This window comes from Spea bombifrons, chromosome 4 (genome assembly GCF_027358695.1).
Source record: "Spea bombifrons isolate aSpeBom1 chromosome 4, aSpeBom1.2.pri, whole genome shotgun sequence".
Lineage (NCBI taxonomy): Eukaryota > Metazoa > Chordata > Amphibia > Anura > Pelobatidae > Spea > Spea bombifrons.
Genome location: NC_071090.1, coordinates 3612418 through 3632302, shown reverse-complemented (window position 1 = coordinate 3632302; position 19885 = coordinate 3612418). Strand labels below are relative to the sequence as shown.

General features: G+C 43.8%; 1 protein-coding gene across 1 annotated transcript in view; it reads right to left on the bottom strand.

The window, feature by feature from the left end:
- LARGE1 (LARGE xylosyl- and glucuronyltransferase 1) overlaps positions 1-19885 on the bottom strand; it is an 87993-nt gene that overhangs the window by 49683 nt on the left and 18425 nt on the right. Inside the window, exon 3 of the mRNA XM_053462655.1 lies at positions 10926-11221. Within this exon, the coding sequence (XP_053318630.1) occupies positions 10926-11221 (296 nt within the window). The remainder of the gene's footprint in view (positions 1-10925; positions 11222-19885) is intronic.

Sequence of the window (19885 nt, the reverse complement as noted above, 5' to 3'; positions counted from 1 at the left end):
TGTCTCTGGAGGCACAGCTGCAGCTAATCAGGCATGGAAACGCACAAAAAAAGAGCTGTTTTTGCCAGGAATTGCCTGAAGGATCACAATATCAGCATGACAAAAACCGTCTGCTTCTGGGAAACTCAGATCTAGTCTGGGAGGTATAATTGGGTTTGGAAGCTTGGGCTTGCAGGCATATTCTTTGCACATCTCCGCTGGTCCACGGAACACGGTCTTAACCGTTCTACTAAGAGCAGAACTTCGAACGCCTACGACGCTCGTTCGGTCTGCCACGAGAAGCTGACTCCTTTAGAAACCAATGTATGCAAAGCTATAGGTTTCCGGCCGCGTAGAGACGGCACCAAGGCAGCCAGGACCATGTTTTCCCATGATGATCAGCCAGCCTTGGGCATTCTGGGCTTTGTACCGGTTGTCCCGCCAAATGCTATGGTCAGAGTGGGTCATACCATTGAGAGTAGGTAATGCCAACGAGAGTGGATCATACCATTGTTGCATAACCCACTCTACAACCAACTTGCAAGCAGATCGTGAGGTCTTTAGAGATACCCTACCGCATGTGAAGACCTTTGGTTCTTTAAGAATCATGGAAGATGTAGTCCATGGCTAGAGGTTCAAGTTTTCGTTGATGGAAGCCTATAGCCCAAGAACCAACCCAAGGACCTACAGATATTACTGAAATACAAAGCTGATTAAGGCTGAGATGTACTACCTAAACCAAACGGGGGAAACGGCCATGGTATCCTGCGGAGATTGGTCGCCATCTTGAAATTACGTGGATTACGATCAGTCATTTTTTCCCCCAAATTGTTAGTAAATATCTGGCTCCGACTTCTGAAAGTCACAGGTCTGCTCAAAAAAAGTTTTGACATAAAGCCTTGATTTTTCTCTCACGTCGATTCTTTTTGTAGAAAATTGTTAATCTAATGAGGATTATTAGCGAGAAATATTCAAGGCGGAAGGACTTTTTTTGCCCCGGGCGTGAATTCCCGCTCTGTGTTTTGTTGAGTATGTTGAAAGAACGATTGATTCAGGGAGATACCCGATTTCATGCATCTCGGTTTTAACAAGCAGAACTGGCGGGTGAATACCGAGAAGAACTATCTGATGAAGGGAGGGGAAGCCACGATGTTCTAAACTCGGAGAAGACAAAGACACGGAACACAATGGATGCCCCAGGCTTTTCATTAAACTATAATATTAAAGTTATAGTTAGTCTGGAAGCCTAAGTTGCTAATTGAAGATGCTCTTTATTTAAAGAGGAATCGCTCCTATATTAACCAATGTTCCCCTTTCCAGGGTTGGCTAACCGCAGCTGACCCTCTTCGATGGGCGTGGCTATATTCAGGGCGGGGCTAGGAAGACATGGGTGGAACTAGCCCCAGTTAGCCCTAAATAGGACGGGAACGAGGTGGGCGGAACCTAGATAAGGAAGGGGCGTGGTTATACGTCACTTCTTTGCATCGAGGATGAAGCAACTGATTGGCAGTTCTTCACCAGAAGACTCCGGGTCAACTCTGCCATGTTCCCGCGTATGCACATTCCTAAAATATCCGCCGACTGGATATGCATAACGTGACATCGCGGGTATGCGGTCGTCTGCCGCTCTTACATCATTAAGCACCCGCCGGCTGGATATGTGTAATGTGACATCACGGATATCCGGCCGTCTGCCGCTCTTACATCATTAAGCAGCCGCCGGCTGGATATGTGTAATGTGACATCGCGGATATCCAGCCGTTGGCCACTCTTACATTATTAAGCGGCCGCCGGCTAGATATGTGTAATGTGACATTGTGGCTATCTGGCCGTCTGCTGCTCTGACATCATTAAGCGGCCGCCGGCTGGATATGTGTAACGTGACATCACGGATATCCAGCCGTCGGCCGCTCTTACATCATTAAGTGGCGGACCGCGTAGGATTTTTAACATGAGACTTTTAAAATGCACTTTAACGGTGAAAAGCTCATATCCAGTGCTGACTTGGCTCATCTCCGGCCCGAGGAAAGCCATTCTTTACCCGTGTAATTGTGGAACGGAGTAGGCGTTATGCAGCTGCTACTGGGGCCCACTTGAGACAGTTTTGTTCAAACTATTTTAATTGAAGTATAATATCGTAACGCTTCTAAGCCATTATTACACCAGAATTGCCTTCTCTTGGAGAAGGGGAAGCGTTTAGTTTCCCATAAAGCAAACAAGGAAGAAATAGCAAATCACTCCATTTACATAACGATTATTGCCCAAAATAAAAGGCGACTGCTGAGGGTGGTGGAAACAGAACGGCGGCGCCTCGGGTTCCCGTGGATCTCACAGCCGCAATGTGCTAGATAACAGGGGTGCCGGGGGGGGGAGGGGTGAGTTGGGGCAGGTAGGATTTAACCCTCGCATGACCTACAGCGCTCGAGAGGTAACTAACAGCCATGTTGCAAATTTAAATGGCACTTCCAAGCGTCTGAATATGACTAGTTGATAATTAAGCATATGTTTAATTGCTATGCAAATTCAAGTCTAAATGTCAGACTGATAAAAGCTCACTTACATAAATCGCCAATAAACAGATTGTGGCTCTTTGATCTCTAACGGGCGTTCTCTGCTCCACCGCGGCGCCCGATTTGGCACGGAGTGCTATTTGATTTTTGGGAATTACACCGAGTCATGTCAGCCGTCGACTAATCTGCACCCGAGCAGCAAAAATATTTATTCACCTATTTGGAGGGTATTTTATAACCTGGAGGGCGACACCAAGTCTTTGCAACAAAAAAAAGGAATACTTTATAAAGAGAAACAATGAAACAAAATGTGGCAAATACTCATTAAAGGCCGTATTATTTTTAATGTAGCCTTTAGCATTATAGGTTTCAAGGAAAGTGCAGAAGTGGTAGAGGGTAATACAGTGAGGGTATTAAACATGCGCGGGATAGACATACGGCTCCTGAATCTAAAGCGAGACCCACGACTGATTAAGGTTTGAGTCTTTACAGCAGGAGAAACGGGCGACTAGACGGGGGCCGGATGGGGCCGATCTGCCGGCAGATTCTGTTTCTGTGTTAGGCTTATACCGCTGAGAATATCTTTAAGATCCAGAGTAGATCCACACGTCGGGGCAAATCCCTCTCCCACTCATACTCAGCATTAATATGAAATGACAAAACAAGTGTTGTATGTTCAGCATTCAAATAATATCCATGGGTTTAATGTGCCACCAACTCACAGCAATCTCTCTTTTGATTCCCTTCTCTCCTCCCCTGATGCCCCTCTTTTCTAGGAGGTCAGAATGTTTGCTGGGTATGGGGGTAAAAGCCCCGATAATGTGTATATAAGAACAGCAAGAAACAGCTTTATAAATTAAACGGGGTAAACAAAATTATTCTTCTTTTAAGTGCCTCACTCAGTGACACAAATACCCCGCAATAGGGCACAAAGTCACATAAAAAGTCTGGGTAAAGCCCCTCCCCTGACCCCACCCCCTAATACAAGTATCCTTGTTTGGCTATTTGATGCGTTATGACATCATTCGTCAAAGGAAGTCATCTGCTTTTTCCTTTATAAAAGTTTCAAACACGATGCAAAAATAATGTGCACCAGCTGACCGAGAGCAATTATTTTCTTTTTTGCAGTCTTACGGCAGCTGCAGGGCCGCTATTCACTAAATCATGTGTTATAAAAATAAAATTAATTTTACATTTGATGCCCCTGAGGTTTTTTTTTTGGTTCTTTACAATTACAATAATGCTGTCTCGTCTGGATGAAAGCTCGGCGCACACTCTCGGTGCTGGCCATAGGCCGCTTCCAGGAGCTTCGTAAGCATTCGAGTGAGTGGAAACTAGCCTCGGGCTTCCGGAACAAGAGAGGCGAGCCTAGAATGGTTTCCATGGTGTAATACCCATCAGCTATCTGGCTAAATTACTACAAGGCAGCTGCATGGTATCCAGACTCGGCACAAGGGTCCGTGTGCCATAGTGCACAGGTGCGCACACTAGGGTCTCATCTGCCACAACACCGGCCCAAAAATACCCACCGAGTCTCGCAAAACTTACTGCACTCGATGGGTTAACCGCACGAGTCCGACAGAAAAATAAAAACTCTTTATGAAGCTGTCAGATAACTCCTACATATAAGCGTTTCCTTCCAAAAAACATCAAACGGCCGTAAAAGCAATATTTATACCAATCACATGACTCACAATTCTGGCTACTTGTTTTTTACTTTGCAATCTGTTGCCGTTTTTTTTCTGGCACGGAAAGCGTTAACCGCTTCCTCCTCCGATCCGACTTTCTCTAACTGCTAATTATTAAATATGTGGTTTGAGGATGTGTTATGTTTTCATAAAAAAAAAAAAAAAAAACATATTTGTTTTGATTTTTGATAAGAGCCGTTAAAAAAAAAAAAAAAATAAAAGTGAAAATTTGTATATTTTGGTAAATGGAATCCACGCTATGAGTTTAAACGAATGGCTGAGATTAAACAAAAAATTCTTTAATGAAAGAAATGTTGCGGTATTTAAATAAACACCAAAAATCTGTAGATATCCGGTCGTTCTTCCGATATTAGCGGCGATTGGACGGCTGTACAGACCGGTGGTTTGAGAGTCCCAACAGAGAAGGTGTAATGGATTTCATGGCCGTGGCGTTTATTCGCTATACAGCGAGTTGTGATTAACCTACACACCGGACGCGGTCAGCTCAGCCGTTCATGACTCGGAGGAGCGGGCGCGCCATTTAGTGAAGCCGGCTCTCGTGGGGGCTCCAGTTGGACCCAGTGGACGGTTGAGTTACTCGAGCTGAAAATGAAGGACTTCTCCAAAACTATCCTGACTGCCGACTCGACCACAGTCCACGCTGCCTCGGGTCAAGTTGACTTGACTGACATCTTGTTGCGATGACAAGCCAAGGAACTCGTACGTTCATGGAAGCTGCAGCTCGGCAAGGTCAACGTGACTGACGTAGGGGATAAGTCGACCCATAACAGCAATCAACTTGATAGAGCTGCCCAACTCGACGTTCAACTCAACCCCAACCTAACCTATAGAATAATGAGACACTCGATCTCTGACTCAACGCCAAGGCTTGACGAGCAACTCAACGGCACTTGATCCAACTCAACCTTTTTTTCTGAAGGAACATGTTGCTGTTGAGCGGTTTGAAGTTAAGACAGTTTAATTACTTCTATTAAGAGATTTAAACAACAAAAGCTGTAACCTTGCTGAGAATAATAATAAAAAAAACAGTTATTGAATACAAATAAATAAACTATAATTACCAAAACCCCACAAAAAAATAATAAAAAAAAATCCTCCAAACAATAAAAACGGCTACCAATGTAACCAGATAGCAATTTTTCTGACAATACCGGGATTATCCGTACAATGAAACCGGCAATTAGCCAGCTGCCTACCCTAGCAGATTGTTTTTTTTTTTTTATTTGTGCGAGATTATTCATCTCATTTTTATTAGGTATTTTTTTTTTGGTAATTAGAATGTTCCTATTTATATTTTATTAAAAGTTATTTAAAAATAGGACATTTTTAATAGGTATTTTCTTTTATTTTTGGTAATTAGAATATTCCTGTTTATATTTTATTAAAAGTAATTTTTATTAAACAAGGAAATTTATAGTATTTTTGTTATATGAAGGTATGTTTATTATATTTATATATATATTATTTTTTTTCCTTTTTTTTTTCTTCTTTCTTTCTTTTAATTCTGTTACTTTTTAGCCTGGAGATTTAGGAACGACGTGGGAGAGTCGCAGTAGCTCTGCAGCTGGTGGATGTCTCCTACTCTGACGGGATCCAGTGTGTTTGAAACGGATGTTAATGGATCAACTGGTGACGCCCTCCTAAACGGGGCTACGCTTCGAAGGGTGTGAGGGGGCCAGGTACACTTGTACACAGCTATCAATGAGAACTGAACCAAGAAGCGGACGGCTGGGTTCCCCGTTTGCTTGACTCCCATGAGAATCCCTCTCGCCGGCAGAGCTGCTTATTTATTTACAATCCGTCTCTTCGTTCCTTTTAAACTGTGTGATGTTTTAACAGTAACCTCCGTTCCTGCGACGCCGTGGAAGCTACAGTGTCACAGGGCGCTAAATCTGTAATATTCTGTATCAATTTGTTAAACCAGCGAATAGGTTGAAGATGAAGATACAAGAGTAAAGGGGAAACTAGCTGGTTATAGGATATATAATATATATATATATATACACATATTTATATATACTTAACTATACACTATGGCCATGAGGGTCTTGTGTACAGGCTGTTCCCTCCGCCAATGGTACCCGATGGTGGTTAAGACCCCATATCATCTGCAGCATCATGCGGCTGAGATACCGGACCTTATGATGGTGAAGTCCTTTTAAAGAGATCGAGTGACTTTTTGCCCTACGTCGCTGGTCAGTTTCAGTCTTTGAAAACAGCAGGGACATTAGGTCCACGGGGTAATATTGTTCAGTAACGCAATATGTTGAATATCTTAAGAAAGGATAGCGTTAGATACCCCCTACCAGATCTAGTCATGATAAAAACCCCATCAGAAAGGACACTATCAGCAGAAGTCCCGTTGTAGCCGCTAACGGCAACATGTTTACCTGCTTGACATCAGGTGGCATTGTGTGTCTTTGAAATAATTTCTCCTGAGGTTTCGAGCACTAAGCCCTCCAGGGGCATCAAACTCCAATCCTGAAGACATGGCCATGGCAGGAACGCAGACTTCAGGGAGCGAGTTTGACGCGTCATCCCTTGAGGCGTAGCTCCTGTGTTTTTACTACATGCACCTGCTTGGCCGCAGAGCACAAGAATTGTGGAGGATGGCTGGGATTCCACAGCTTCGGTTAACCATATCAGTAATCCTAGAGCGAGGTTTCAGCAGGAGAGACGCCAAGTGGCGCCCGAGCGATTCAAGCTGGCGTCGCAGCTAACGCAACGAGCAGGGATTTGCGTTCGGGGAGCTTGGAGACCGAGAGTTTATTAACGGCTCGCTACTTTATCGATGATGTACTTTATGATTTAACAAACACCGGCAGGTCCTGGCATAACGAAAACATCTCACTGAACCATAAAGACTTTTTCGAAATACAAGAATCTCTAAGCAGCAGACGTCGGGAGAGATGGCGAGATTGCGTCTGCAACTAAGCTTTCGAACCTACGGAGTTTATTGTCATCGGGGAGACCGCTGTTCCTGAGGGTTGGAGGAATTGCACGAGGTTCTGCACCTCTTCCATATGAAGTATGAGGGAGATGCGCCATGATAGGTCTTTGTACATAACACCCATTGGAGACCACATGACGTTGGGGCAAAGTTTCTGTACGTTGGAACGATGATAAGGCCACTTGCTCCATCTTTGAACCGGAATCGTTATTGATGCATGGCTTCCGGTGCGTCTTTATAAAGAGATTTTCCACTCAGACTTGGGTTGTCCACTCTCAAGAGCCGTATAGTCGGAGAAGATTTGAATGGCGATCCTTGGCAAATCAAAAAAGATAAAACGATTTGAAACTCCAACTGGAAAATTCAATGTCTTATCACCCGGGTCCTTTGATGCAAGACATTGTCTTTAGGTGACAGCCAGGCCCGCATTAAGAAGCAGCAGAAGCGTTGTCATCCCGGCTTTTATCATCACAAGAATTCCGTTCCGATTATTGGAAAACTCAGGTTCTCCGGAGTTGGTCGCATCCAACGATCACCTTGCCTTTGATCCAAAGCACTAAACTCTTTTGGATGTCACAGTTCGGCTGCTAATACAGCAGAACAAATTGTGCGGATGTAATTCTTTGACACGGAGGGACGTTCTAAAGGGGGATACGCGGTACGTGTAAAGTATACGGAACCGACGCCTCCGAAGAAGCATTCCGAAGATCACGCAAGGTTCTGCTGCAATTACCGGCTTGAAGAGAAGGTGAGGAGGGAAGTTGCCACTTTACTTTTCATTTGAGAAGTGTGACCCGGTCTCCAATTTAAATGGAGACACTTAGAAAAATGAACTCCGCGGGGAGTTAATGGTCTTCTGGAAAGCAATTTGCATATAATCAGATAAAGATAAAGAGTAGGTCTGGCTATCCACAGCGTTCCATCCACTACAGAGTGGACTCGGGAGATAACTCATTGAGTTCCCGGCGACCCCGAGCTTCCGGCGACCGGTTCCTCTTGGACTTCAACTGAGTTTTGGTCCTGGAGCTTCTGGAGGTAGGTAACCTCAGGCTCCAGGGAGGAAGAGAAGCAGGAAACTTTGTAACAGGTTCTCCGTTAGTCTTGGCGGTTCTTATAGCTCACAGCACATTGAATTTGCCAGGGTCTTGGGCTCAGCCCCCGGTGGCTCCCAGGGACCTACTCAACTGTTTGTGTTTTTGGTGTCCCCGTATTCCTACCCATTGCTGTTGTTTTCATCCAGATGTTTGACACAGATTTTAAACTATAAAACCAAAACCGTTTATAGTTCCCGAGATAAAATCTTTAGCTTATTGGCCACGAGATAATAAAAAAAGAACAATATGTAACGCATAAAAAAACAGCAAGATTGGTTCTAAATATCTGTTATGCTATTTAACCTCTATTATAAATCAAAGGGGCGAGAGAAAAAAAACATAAAGGAAAAAGGCCGGCCTTTGTGTTGGGCAAACACAGGAATAAATTAAGCAACAATTTGTATTTACAAAGGACGCCAACTTCAAAAGCACCGATCCTAGAGAAAAAAAAAAGAAAGAAAGGAAAAGCTACAGGATGAGAGGCAGAGAGAGCGCCTGATGTTTGCGAGAGGGATAATTCCTCTCGCGCAGACACACACATGGATTGCCAGAACGTCCAATTTAGAATTAATTATAAGAATTAATTGGAAGTTAATCCCTACCTACAGATTTGTACACTAACCTTGCAGTCAGAAAGGAATTAGGCGTGTGATGCGAGGCTTCAGATCCAGGATGGATGCCAAGGAGGTCCGTAATGTATCCGGCTCTCTGGATGGGTTTGAGTAACCAGCTCGGGTACGATGAAACCCTTCGGCGCCTTCTACGGACCAGACGTTCTTCACATGCCTTGGTCAGCGAGGGTCGCCGTGTCATAGCGCGCGGATTAGCTTGCCACATGGCTTTTATAAAATATCGGGTGAAATCGATGAAGGATTGGAGATAAAAAAAAAAGCATACTTATCAGTGTCTTGCTTCTCATTTGTCCTCGAGTCGGGGGCCAAAGCTCCTACCTCTAATATCTTCTCCTTGGTCACTGGACTTGAGGTCAGCTTTCACCTTTGCAGGTCGTCGCTTGCAAAGGATCAATAAGACCCACGATAGTCCTTCCTGATTGGCCCTTTTTATTTTTGTAGCCAATCCGGAGGTTCCTGATTGGCTCTTGCCCCATGCTTGTGCATGACTTCAGGTTTTGCTAACTTTTCTGGATTTCTTGGCAACGTCACTTGAGTCCTACCTTGGGGACTTGCTGCCATCGCTGTGCGGCATCCCCCTCTGTTCCAGGGGTCCAATGCATGCGGGCAAAAAAAAATCCCAGAGGCAACTGAGAACGGCAGGGCAATAACCAAAGGGCATAAGACAGCTGAGCGTCTTGATTCTGATCCCAAAAGGAAACCAAGAACTCTGATTGGCTGGAATCACACAGACATTGGCTTTTTAAATGCCCCAGCTTCAAAAAAACATCCTTTTAAAAGCACATGGAGTCGAAGCTGATACCGTTACATAACCTTCCTGGACCTCGGAGGTCTCTTATTCAGATGAAATTCTTTGGAATTGTTATTTAGTATTAATGAGAAAACTTTTCCTAACAAAAACATGAATATTTTGAAGCGGCTTTCTCTCCGGTTTTCTCCGTCCCGCGAGACCGGCCCGACTCTCGCTGTCTGTCTAAGTTACACGGCCCATTTGATGTGAGCTCCGAGTCCTCCGGAGAGCCGCTTCTGTCTAAACACGGCACGCCATTAACTCCGCGGGTCCTGGAACGGAACTGCCCTAATTGCGGGGATTAAATCTTCTGTCCGCCTCTAATCTTGTAAACAAAAAAATATATATTGATGGATAACTCTTATTAGTGTTGATTTAAGGCGGATAAAACCTGCCGATATTAATGGCTTCAAGATTTTGGCCTTAATCATGGTAATTTATACAGTTATTTAGCGGCAGTGCCCGTGAAGTCTTCTCTCTCATTCCTCTGGAATCTTAAGCTTTATTCCTCCCCACTTGTTATGAAGGGATGTGAATATTCATTTTTTGGGGTACCATCATAAAAACACAATTTAAATTCCGTTGAAGTCCTTTTTTTTGCGATCCTCATAAAAGTGAAATACATCCCCGGCTCTAGCTACCTAGACCTTTTCGGGATGCAGGTAGGCGGTCCTGCTGATGTTGGTGGGCGGTCCCACATGCAGTAAAACACCATGGTTGGAGGGGAAAGTAGGCGGGGAATGGGGCGTGTCACAACGGCGCTCCCCGGGTTTATCCATGGTGGCTCGGAGACCCATCGTAAATAATCAAATGAGGACGGTGCTCAGATTGAGGCTTCTGTCCCCAAAATAGTCCGCTCTTAAATCTAAAATGTATGTAATTTTTCAAACAAAACATGGACTTTCGACTTATAACAACCATATCATTGTAACAATCACCACCGGGTTATTCCATTTAATTTCACCTTTAAGTTGTATATCAGAGACCCTGGATGCTATAAAATTATACAAATCCGAATTTTGTTAACATTTCAGAAAAAAAAAAAACTATTTTCTTTTCCATTTAAATAGGGATTCATTTTATTCTCTGCGGGGAATCGGACAGCGTGATCATATCAATGTGTTTCTGCCGCTTGAATTCATTTTAAAATCTGGAGGGTTTATCATAGAGTGGCACGATGCTTTATGGAGGCTGACCGGTCATCTCTATGGTTTCTCTATGGTGATGGAGGAATAAAGGATTAAAACTATTAGGCCTGTACCTCGCATTTCTCCACGGCCGGCTGCTGGCCGCACTCCGAGCTGTTCCCGGCCACGATCCCGGCCCGCAAGCTCTCGCTGTCGCCCGTGCCTTCCTCCATGGAGTAGGTTTTGGAGCGGTTGCCTTGGCGATGTGATGGCCCCCGATTCTGTACCAGGCTGAGCTGCTTGCGCAGGACTCGGTTTTCCTCCTCCACTTCTCGCATGCGCAGCTCCAGGCTTTCTCGCTGGTTTGAGGCTGAGTAACGTGGACTGTGGGACTGAGAGTCCAGCGGAGACAGGGAGATGGACTTCCCATCTGCAAACAGAGAGAGAGAGAGAGAGAGAGAGAGATGACCCTCAGTACATGGAAGCCAAGCCCCACTTACTATTAAGGTTTGCTGAGAAGGTTCCTTAAGACTATAGTCTAAAACCCCCCATTTACTTGCCCGTGCCCACTTTCACCTGCCGCCTCATCCATGGTATTAACTACACCAGTCTCTGACCCTACAGGAGCCAACTGTGTCCATACGGCCGGAGAGTATATAATATATAATATGAGGAATATACAGGGATATAACGGGTTATAAGGACGGGATTAGTTATACGGGGGGGAGTATATAATATATAATATGAGGAATATACAGGGATATAACGGGTTATAAGGACGGGATTAGTTATACGGGGGGAGAGTATATAATATATAATATGAGGAATATACAGGGATATAACGGGTTATAAGGACCAGATTAGTTATACGGCCGGAGAGTGTATAATATATAATATGAGGGATAACGAGATATAATGGGTTATAAGGACGGGATTAGCTACAGCTTGATGATCTCATGAGAAATCAGAGGCTATTTTGGAGTCAAGAAGGAATTCCTCCCATTTTGAGCTACAATTCGGGGTTTGCCTGTTTCTGGAGTAGATAGAACAGAACCTCTGGTGCCGGAATGTTAAGCAAATCCATGCCCGGGTCAATCACACCTTCAATGATGAAAGGGTTAATCGGGTTCCGCCGTCTCCTTTTCTCGCGCTGGATGTGATATTTTGCCAAATGGCATTTAATCTGCTGTTTTAATTGCATGCAAATTAAACAAAATAGAATTGACTTATGTAGATTTGGAGATCCTCCTACAGCGCAGTAATTAGAAACGGAAAGAGAATTAAACAAACTGCATGTTTATGGAGCAGAAGCGGGGGAGGGGGCGACACGTATCTCGCGAAATATACGAATATCGGCTTTTAAAAGGAAAAATGACTTTTATTTAGTTAATTTTTTTTGTGCTTTATTTAAATATCGCAGGTGTGGCCCCCCTGTGGGAATATTGGAACCCAGACATTGCCTTAATCTCCTTGAGCATAACCCCAACGCTGTATACAGTAATATAACCCCCAGCGCTGTATACAGTAATATACCCCCCAGCGCTGTATACAGTAATATAACCCCCAGCGCTGTATACAGTAATAACCCCCAGCGCTGTATATAGTAATATAACCCCCCAGCGCTGTATACAGTAATAAAACCCCCAGCGCTGTATACAGTAATATAACCCCCAGCTCTGTATACAGTAATAACCCCCAGCGCTGTATACAGTAATATAACCCCCAGTGCTGTATACAGTAATATAACCCCCAGCGCTGTATACAGTAATATAACCCCCAGCACTGTATACAATAATATAACCCCCAGCGCTGTATACAGTAATATAACCCCCCAGCGCTGTATACAGTGATATAACCCCCAACGCTGTATACAGTAATATAACCCCCCAGCGTTGTATACAGTAATATAACCTCCCAGCTCTGTATACAGTAATATAACCCCCAACGCTGTATACAGTAATATAACCTCCCAGCTCTGTATACAGTAATATAACCCCCAGCACTGTATACAGTAATATAACCCCCCAGCGCTGTATATAGTAATATAACCCCCAGCACTGTATACAGTAATATAACCCCCAGCGCTGTATACAGTAATATTACCCCAGCACTGTATACAGTAATATAACCCCCAGCGCTGTATACAGTAATATAACCCCCAGCGCTGTATACAGTAATATAACCCCAACACTGTATACAGTAATATAACCCCCAGTGCTGTATACAGTAATATAACCCCCAGTGCTGTATACAGTAATATAACCCCCCCAGCGCTGTATACAGTAATATAACCCCCAGCACTGTATACAGTAATATAACCCCAACACTGTATACAGTAATATAACCTCCAGCGCTGTATACAGTAATATAACCCCCAGCGCTGTATACAGTAATATAACCCCCCCAGTGCTGTATACAGTAATATAACCCCCAGCACTATATACAGTAATATAACCCCTAGTGCTGTATACAGTAATATAACCCCCAGCGCTGTATACAGTAATATAACCCCCCAGCGCTGTTATACAGTAATATAACCCCAGCGCTGTATACAATAATAACTACCAGCGCTGTATACAGTAATATAACCCCCAGCAGTGTATACAGTAATATAACCCCCAGCGCTGTATACAGTAATATAACCCCCCCAGTGCTGTATACAGTAATATAACCCCCCAGCGCTGTATACAGTAATATAACCCCCAGCGCTGTATACAGTAATATAACCCCCAGCGCTGTATACAGTAATATAACCCCCAGTGCTGTATATAGTAATATAACCCCCAGTGCTGTATATAGTAATATAACCCCCCAGCGCTGTATACAGTAATATAACCCCCAGCGCTGTATACAGTAATATAACCTCCAGCAGTGTAATAACCACAGAAGTTCTTGCCCATGCCTGGGGTAACATACCCTTATACCTCCTCCTCCTCCATTCTCACAGTCCAACTATTCCTTCCATCATTTTACCGGCTTCCCTGGCGTTTTTGAGCGCTGTTTTTGCGATTGATGGCAGGCGCGCTGCAAACTTCCCAAAATCTGAAGCACATTCCATTAATGCGAGATATATTGTAGCGAGATCATAAAATGCGACTCTCTGTATGCATATCCCGGCACCTGGCTGCTAAAACCTGATGAATGCTTTACGTCACGCATATATCACAACCATCTCCGCCAAACCTACTTCTTTTTATGCTGAACTTATTCTAACCTAGCGCTTTAAAAAAAAAACTGCTATATAAAAGAAAAAAAGACGATAAATTTCTGATAGCGAGTTCTTTTTTTCCAGGTAGCGAGCGAAGGAGCTTCAGTCTCCTTAAAGTCTCTGCGGAATATTTCCGGATCTCTCGCCAGCGCGGTTAATTAAAGACACTGGTGGATTGGTAATTAAAGCCGTGACTCTGAGAAGACTCTGCTCTTTTAATTTGGTGGTTTGCTGCTTAATTGATCTGCTAATTAAGGGCAGGGGCCAGAGTTGCTCATTTAACGCCGGGATCTGCCTCGGTTTCCACGCGTTTAGCGCCAGGAGGCATTGTGGGTAACGTCGTTTAACAAATCCCAAGACACCTCCGCAGATGCGCAATCGCGTCCTAAACCGGCTCCTTGTTAGGTTTTTTTTTCCTGGATAAAAACAATGCTGATTTCCTAGCACTAATGCTAGGAACTGCTTGTACCGGCAGCTGGATTTTTCAGTTACCCCCAATGATCCAGCAAAATGTGTCACTGGGGCAAGTAGGAGTATTCTGAAACCTGAGAATATACCAGTCTGATGCCACCACCAAGAGCTAGAAACAAACAAAAAAGAACCCTGAATTCACTCCCTTCACACTCTTTACTCTCTTCACACCCTTCACTCTTCACTCCCTTTACTCTCTTCACTCCCTTCACTCTCTTCACTCCCTTTACTCTCTTCACTTCCTTCACACTCTTTACACTTTTCACTCTCTTCACTCCCTTCACTCTCTTCACTCCCCAAACTCCCTTCACTCCATTCACACTCTTCACTCCCTTCACACTCTTCACTCCCTTCACACTCTTTACTCTCTTCACTCCCTTCACACTCTTAACTCTCTTCACTCCCTTCACTCTCTTCACGATTTGTCACTGTTTTATTTTGTTCACCAGTCATGCCCAAGCATGCCTACATTGAGCCAGACCACAATATCATACCAGATTCATTCAGCTCTTCCGCATGTACTACACATCGAGAAGAAATGAAGTATAGAAGAAAAAAAAACTGCCGGAAAATTCCTGCGAGCCCCTCACTTTATCAGGTTCCTCCTCGGTTTCAGCAACAATATGTGTTTATTTAAGAACATTTAGAAGAAAAAACAAGTACTATTACTTAATATGCTAGAGCTGTATACATTTTTTCATTTTTAATAACGTGGGGGATTTGTGATCGGAGGTCTGTATAACGGTTCCACCGTGTGAAAGGCGGATAGCTGGCTGACGCTGGAATGGCGGCGGGATTTATTTTTGAGTCTATACCGGTTCAAGCCATATGGCTAATGGGAGAGCAAAAGCCTAACTCAATAAATTTTGCCGACAGCTTGTACATGGGGCGGGAACGGGAATGTCTGCCATATGCTAACTTTATGTTCGCTTGTTTTTCAGGCTTAAAGTAAAATCTAAGTCGTACCCGATTCCAATGCACAGAACCCCAGGTGGGTGAATAAAGCCCTTTCTCCAAACGGTGGAACATTTAAACCTTGACAGTCCGAGATGGAAGAGACATTCGCCTAGAAATTAAAGATGCCCTCATCTTCGAGGGGGGGGGGGTTGGGGTAGACACGTGATTTATCAAAGGCAAAGAGAGAGAGGCTTCCGGGACCTCCTGGGAGCGAGGATCAGTGCGTGTAAACTCGGGAAGGTCTTAAAGCTTATTGTGTTTTAGACAGAGGAGTGAAAGGAATGGCAATGAACATTTACAGCCTCGCAAGGTCAAGGTATGAACGCTGGGACTTGCTGAATCGCGGCATTTCGAGTACGAAACCCACCTGAGACTTGGTATTCAGATCATCTAATGGCAGACCCATTCGGCCCCCGTCTAGTCGCCCACTTTTCCGGCTTTAAAGACTCAAACATTAATCAGTCGTTGGTCTCGTCTTAGATTCAGGAACCGTATGTCTACCCCTTACATGTTTAAATTCTCTAACTGCAGTAGACTCTACCACCACCGCAGGGAGGCTGTTCCATTTATCTACCACCCTCTCAGTAAAGTAAGACTTCCTTACATTACATCTAAGACCATGATGAGTTGATGAGTTCCAACGCACTCTGCCTTGCTTGGTAATATAATCAAGACTAATCTTATGATCCTGTTTAAGCTCATTCTAACATGAATGTTCTTATAAAACATGTTCCTTACAGTCTCCGAGAAGCATGAAGCTTAAGAGTCCCAAAATAATTAACTGTTGAGAAGGAGAAATTCCGATTCCAAATGGGTTCATGTGCATCAGTCATTTCAAAAATCAACATGAGAGAATATACCAGTATATATCCTATAGATTGTAAGCTTGTGGGACGGGCCCTCTTTACCTAATGTATCGGTTTTCCTTCTAGTTTTTTCCGATCCTTTCTATGTATGGACTGTAAGAAGCTATGCGGAAATTGCTGGCGCTATATAAATAAATAATTTTAATAATAACGATAACAGATATATTTATGTTAATCCATACAGTTTATTTTATCACTTAATGTAGTTCACAGCCAGTCCACTGGGTGGCGATATCATGGTCAATAGAGTGCTACCGCTCAATGAAGAAGGCATACAGATTTTAGGAGCCAGGTAGTTATATTTAGGAGTAAATATTATTATTATTATTATTATTATATATTTAATAGAATTCAGAAAAAAGTATTTTTCCTGACTTTTATATCAATACAAACCAATTCCATCTCCACCAAACACACTTTTCTCTCCTGTGGGTCGCTGCCTCCTGGGGTTTCTTAATTTGTTGAATATATAATAAGTTATGGCATCTGTAGGATATAGAGATGCATTTCAATTTGCTGTATTATTTGCGAAGAATAAAATGCATTTTTTTTCTTTGGCTTGTTCCGCCCCCTTGTTTATATTCAACAAAAAACCCAAAATTAAGGTGAACAACGCGACCCTTTTAAAAGTTCCATTTTTTTGTTCAAGGACAACAGTCTTTAAACGAAACAAAATAAATTATTTTAATGATTTTTAAATAAGCAATTACATTCCGCATCGCGGTTAGAGATCAAAAAAGTTTTTGTAATAAAGGAATCCATTTAAAAATGTTTTTCTTCATGACATTTTTATGAGCCGATTTATGTAGAGGTGTAAATTAGTCCTGAAGAAGGTAAAGCCACGGCTTTAGGCGGCACTGCTGTATAGGACGGCGACATATATCAATCAATAAATAATAATAATAAAATGTAGCATTTAACTGTTTTTTTTTGCGCAGATTTCCCTTAGCTTTCTGTATTTTGAATATCTTCGTCCTACATTCCAAGACAGATAATGGCCGCCTTCAGGAGCTTAAAGATACATCATCTATATATCTGAACATAAACGCAGATTCGGCCCCCGTCTAGTCTGCCCGCTTCTCCTGCTGTAAAGGCTCTCTGTCTCGTCTTAGATTCACGAGCCGTATGTCTATCCCATGTATGTTTAAATCCCCTCGCTGTATTACCCTCTACCACTTCTGCTGGGAGGTTGTCCCAGTTAGCCACCACCCTCACAATAAAGTAAAAACATAGGGTTAAGAGTTTTCCGTAGCAGCCGTCCTTTCACCTCCTTTGGTGCCTAGCGGCGTTTGTCATGTCAGCGCCGATCTGCCTCCTCTTCGATCTCCGTTCTGCGAGGCATGCCTCGGATGATCGATACGCCTATCATTTTTTAAGCATCTGTTTGCCAAGGCAGGTATTGATCGCAGAAATCTGTTAATCAATGCGGGCATCCATTTCAAGCAACGCTTTGCCAATACAGATCTCCATCTTCAGAAACAGTTACAGAGACAATTAGCCAAAGAGGGAATCGTTTGAACGCATTATTGTAACGAACGGGTTTCCAGCCCAAACAACGTCAGCGCGAATCCATTACGTCAGGTGTGAGGAGTGGACGGCGTGAGACGGCGTTACCACTCGGAGAAACATTGGGATTTATCCTATATTTATATATAATTTATATTATTTATATCAGCCGTCTGCCAGAGACCTGCGGAAAGCTGCAGAGGAAAACAGCTCGATAGCTTCGTATAGGAATAAAAGCGTAGGGTTTAAAGGGACCGCGTGCACCTTAATGCGTGATACCTCCCTGTCCCCTTTAAATCACCATTTTCTCCCCCAAAACGCACAGAGGGTTTCTGCAGAATACCCCGTCCCGTAGGCATTTGCACTATTTCTCCGACACCCTGCGCCTTGGCTTGAACACACGTAATGCTTGGCACTGTGCATCGGCGATATACTCAACACCAGCCAGATCCAGTGTTGGCTCATATAAGAGTTCCAATTGGTCTACCAAGACTCTCCATGTGCTTTTGTGCCAATGATTGGCTCCTTCAGACTGTGGAGGAGGAGCTAGAGCTGAAGACTCTCCTTCAGATGGGGTTGTGTAGGACGCTGGGCTGTCCTGTTAAGAGCAGTTATGGGCCATTTGGACCAACTAACCTGTCTGGTTTCGTTCGTCGGTCTTTTCTTATATCCTGGATAGCCGCACGCTCATGAATTATTTATTATTGCTGGAAGAATATTCATGTATCAGCCACATAGAGGAGGCAGGGTGTGCTGTCTATGCTTTTGGCCCCGCTCCGGGTCAGTTCTTGGAGGATCTGGTTTAAGGTGCAGCCACCAGCTACTTCTAGTGATGTCTGCGAAGGAGATGTTGTTCTGCATAGTGTGACAGGTTTGATGTTATTTAAACACCAACTACCCCCAAATCTCATCGGGAAAGTCCCCTTCAAAAAGTATTTTCCATTTTCAACCCATTACCAGATACGGACTCCAAGCGTCTTGAGTCCGAGACAAGATCTTGCCAATGTATCACTTTGTCAACATAATAAGAGTTATAATAATGGAGCAAAAAAAACCCAAATTCATGGAATCAATCTTATGGTATTGCACAAGGCGGCTTTCACTTCACAGATAAGCTTTTTTTTCGTCCGGGAACCTTTTTGCAATTAACCCTTACTGACCTACAAACCTAAAAATGTGATGTGGATTGTTTAGAGAATCTTAAGCTGGCCTGAAACGTCTCGACAGGATTCCTCTGCGTAGATAAATCAGCTTTCTGTGCCGGCTGTACAGCTGCGGGGATGTGATGAATAGACTCCGGTGACAATGAAAGAAGCAATTGCCTCCTATCCCGGCCAGAGGGAGCTGTCAGAATCCAGGCAGGGGGTAAGATTTAAATGGGAGGTAGGGCCGTATGCCGTGTGGGTTGGTAATCAAACCGTATGTGGTGTCACCGTGTAGACATAATGCTGGGTTTCACGGATCAATCACCTTCATCGGGTGTCAAAAGTAAAGCAAAATGTTAACATGTATTATTGTGGGGTTTAGAAAGTGTATCAAGGAGCAGATGACAGAGTAACTCTCATAGTAGGTGAGGGAATGGTGGCTTTGTGGTCATCCGTGGTGACCCTGATCTTATCCATAGCCCCTGGCTTCAGGTTCTCCATCATTGGTCGGTGGTGGCCCAGATAGACAACGTTGGTTATATGATCCTTAAACCAATTGGGCAGAGGGCTCATCCACTAAAGGAAGGGTAGACATGCGTCTTTTCTGAGTTGACTTTCAATTTCATGATTTTGGTATACATTATGAATGGCCAACCCCAGTGAGCTTCTGCTTCAGGAAGAGTACGGTTAGCCCTGTACAATGTATAGTTAAATCAGTGTTCTTCAACGTCTCCTAGCCCGTATCAGTTATACAAGGCCACCTCTGGCCTGCTTGCTAGAGAATGTTGGTCCTTCATAATGAATATTGAGGTGAGGAGGGTGAATACACAACTCTTCCTTCGATGACTAGGATCACCAGACCCCATTAGTCATGCTCTGCTCCTTCTTGCTCAACCAGGGTTGCGCATGGACATGTCACAGTAAACCAACCCGCGCAGGCG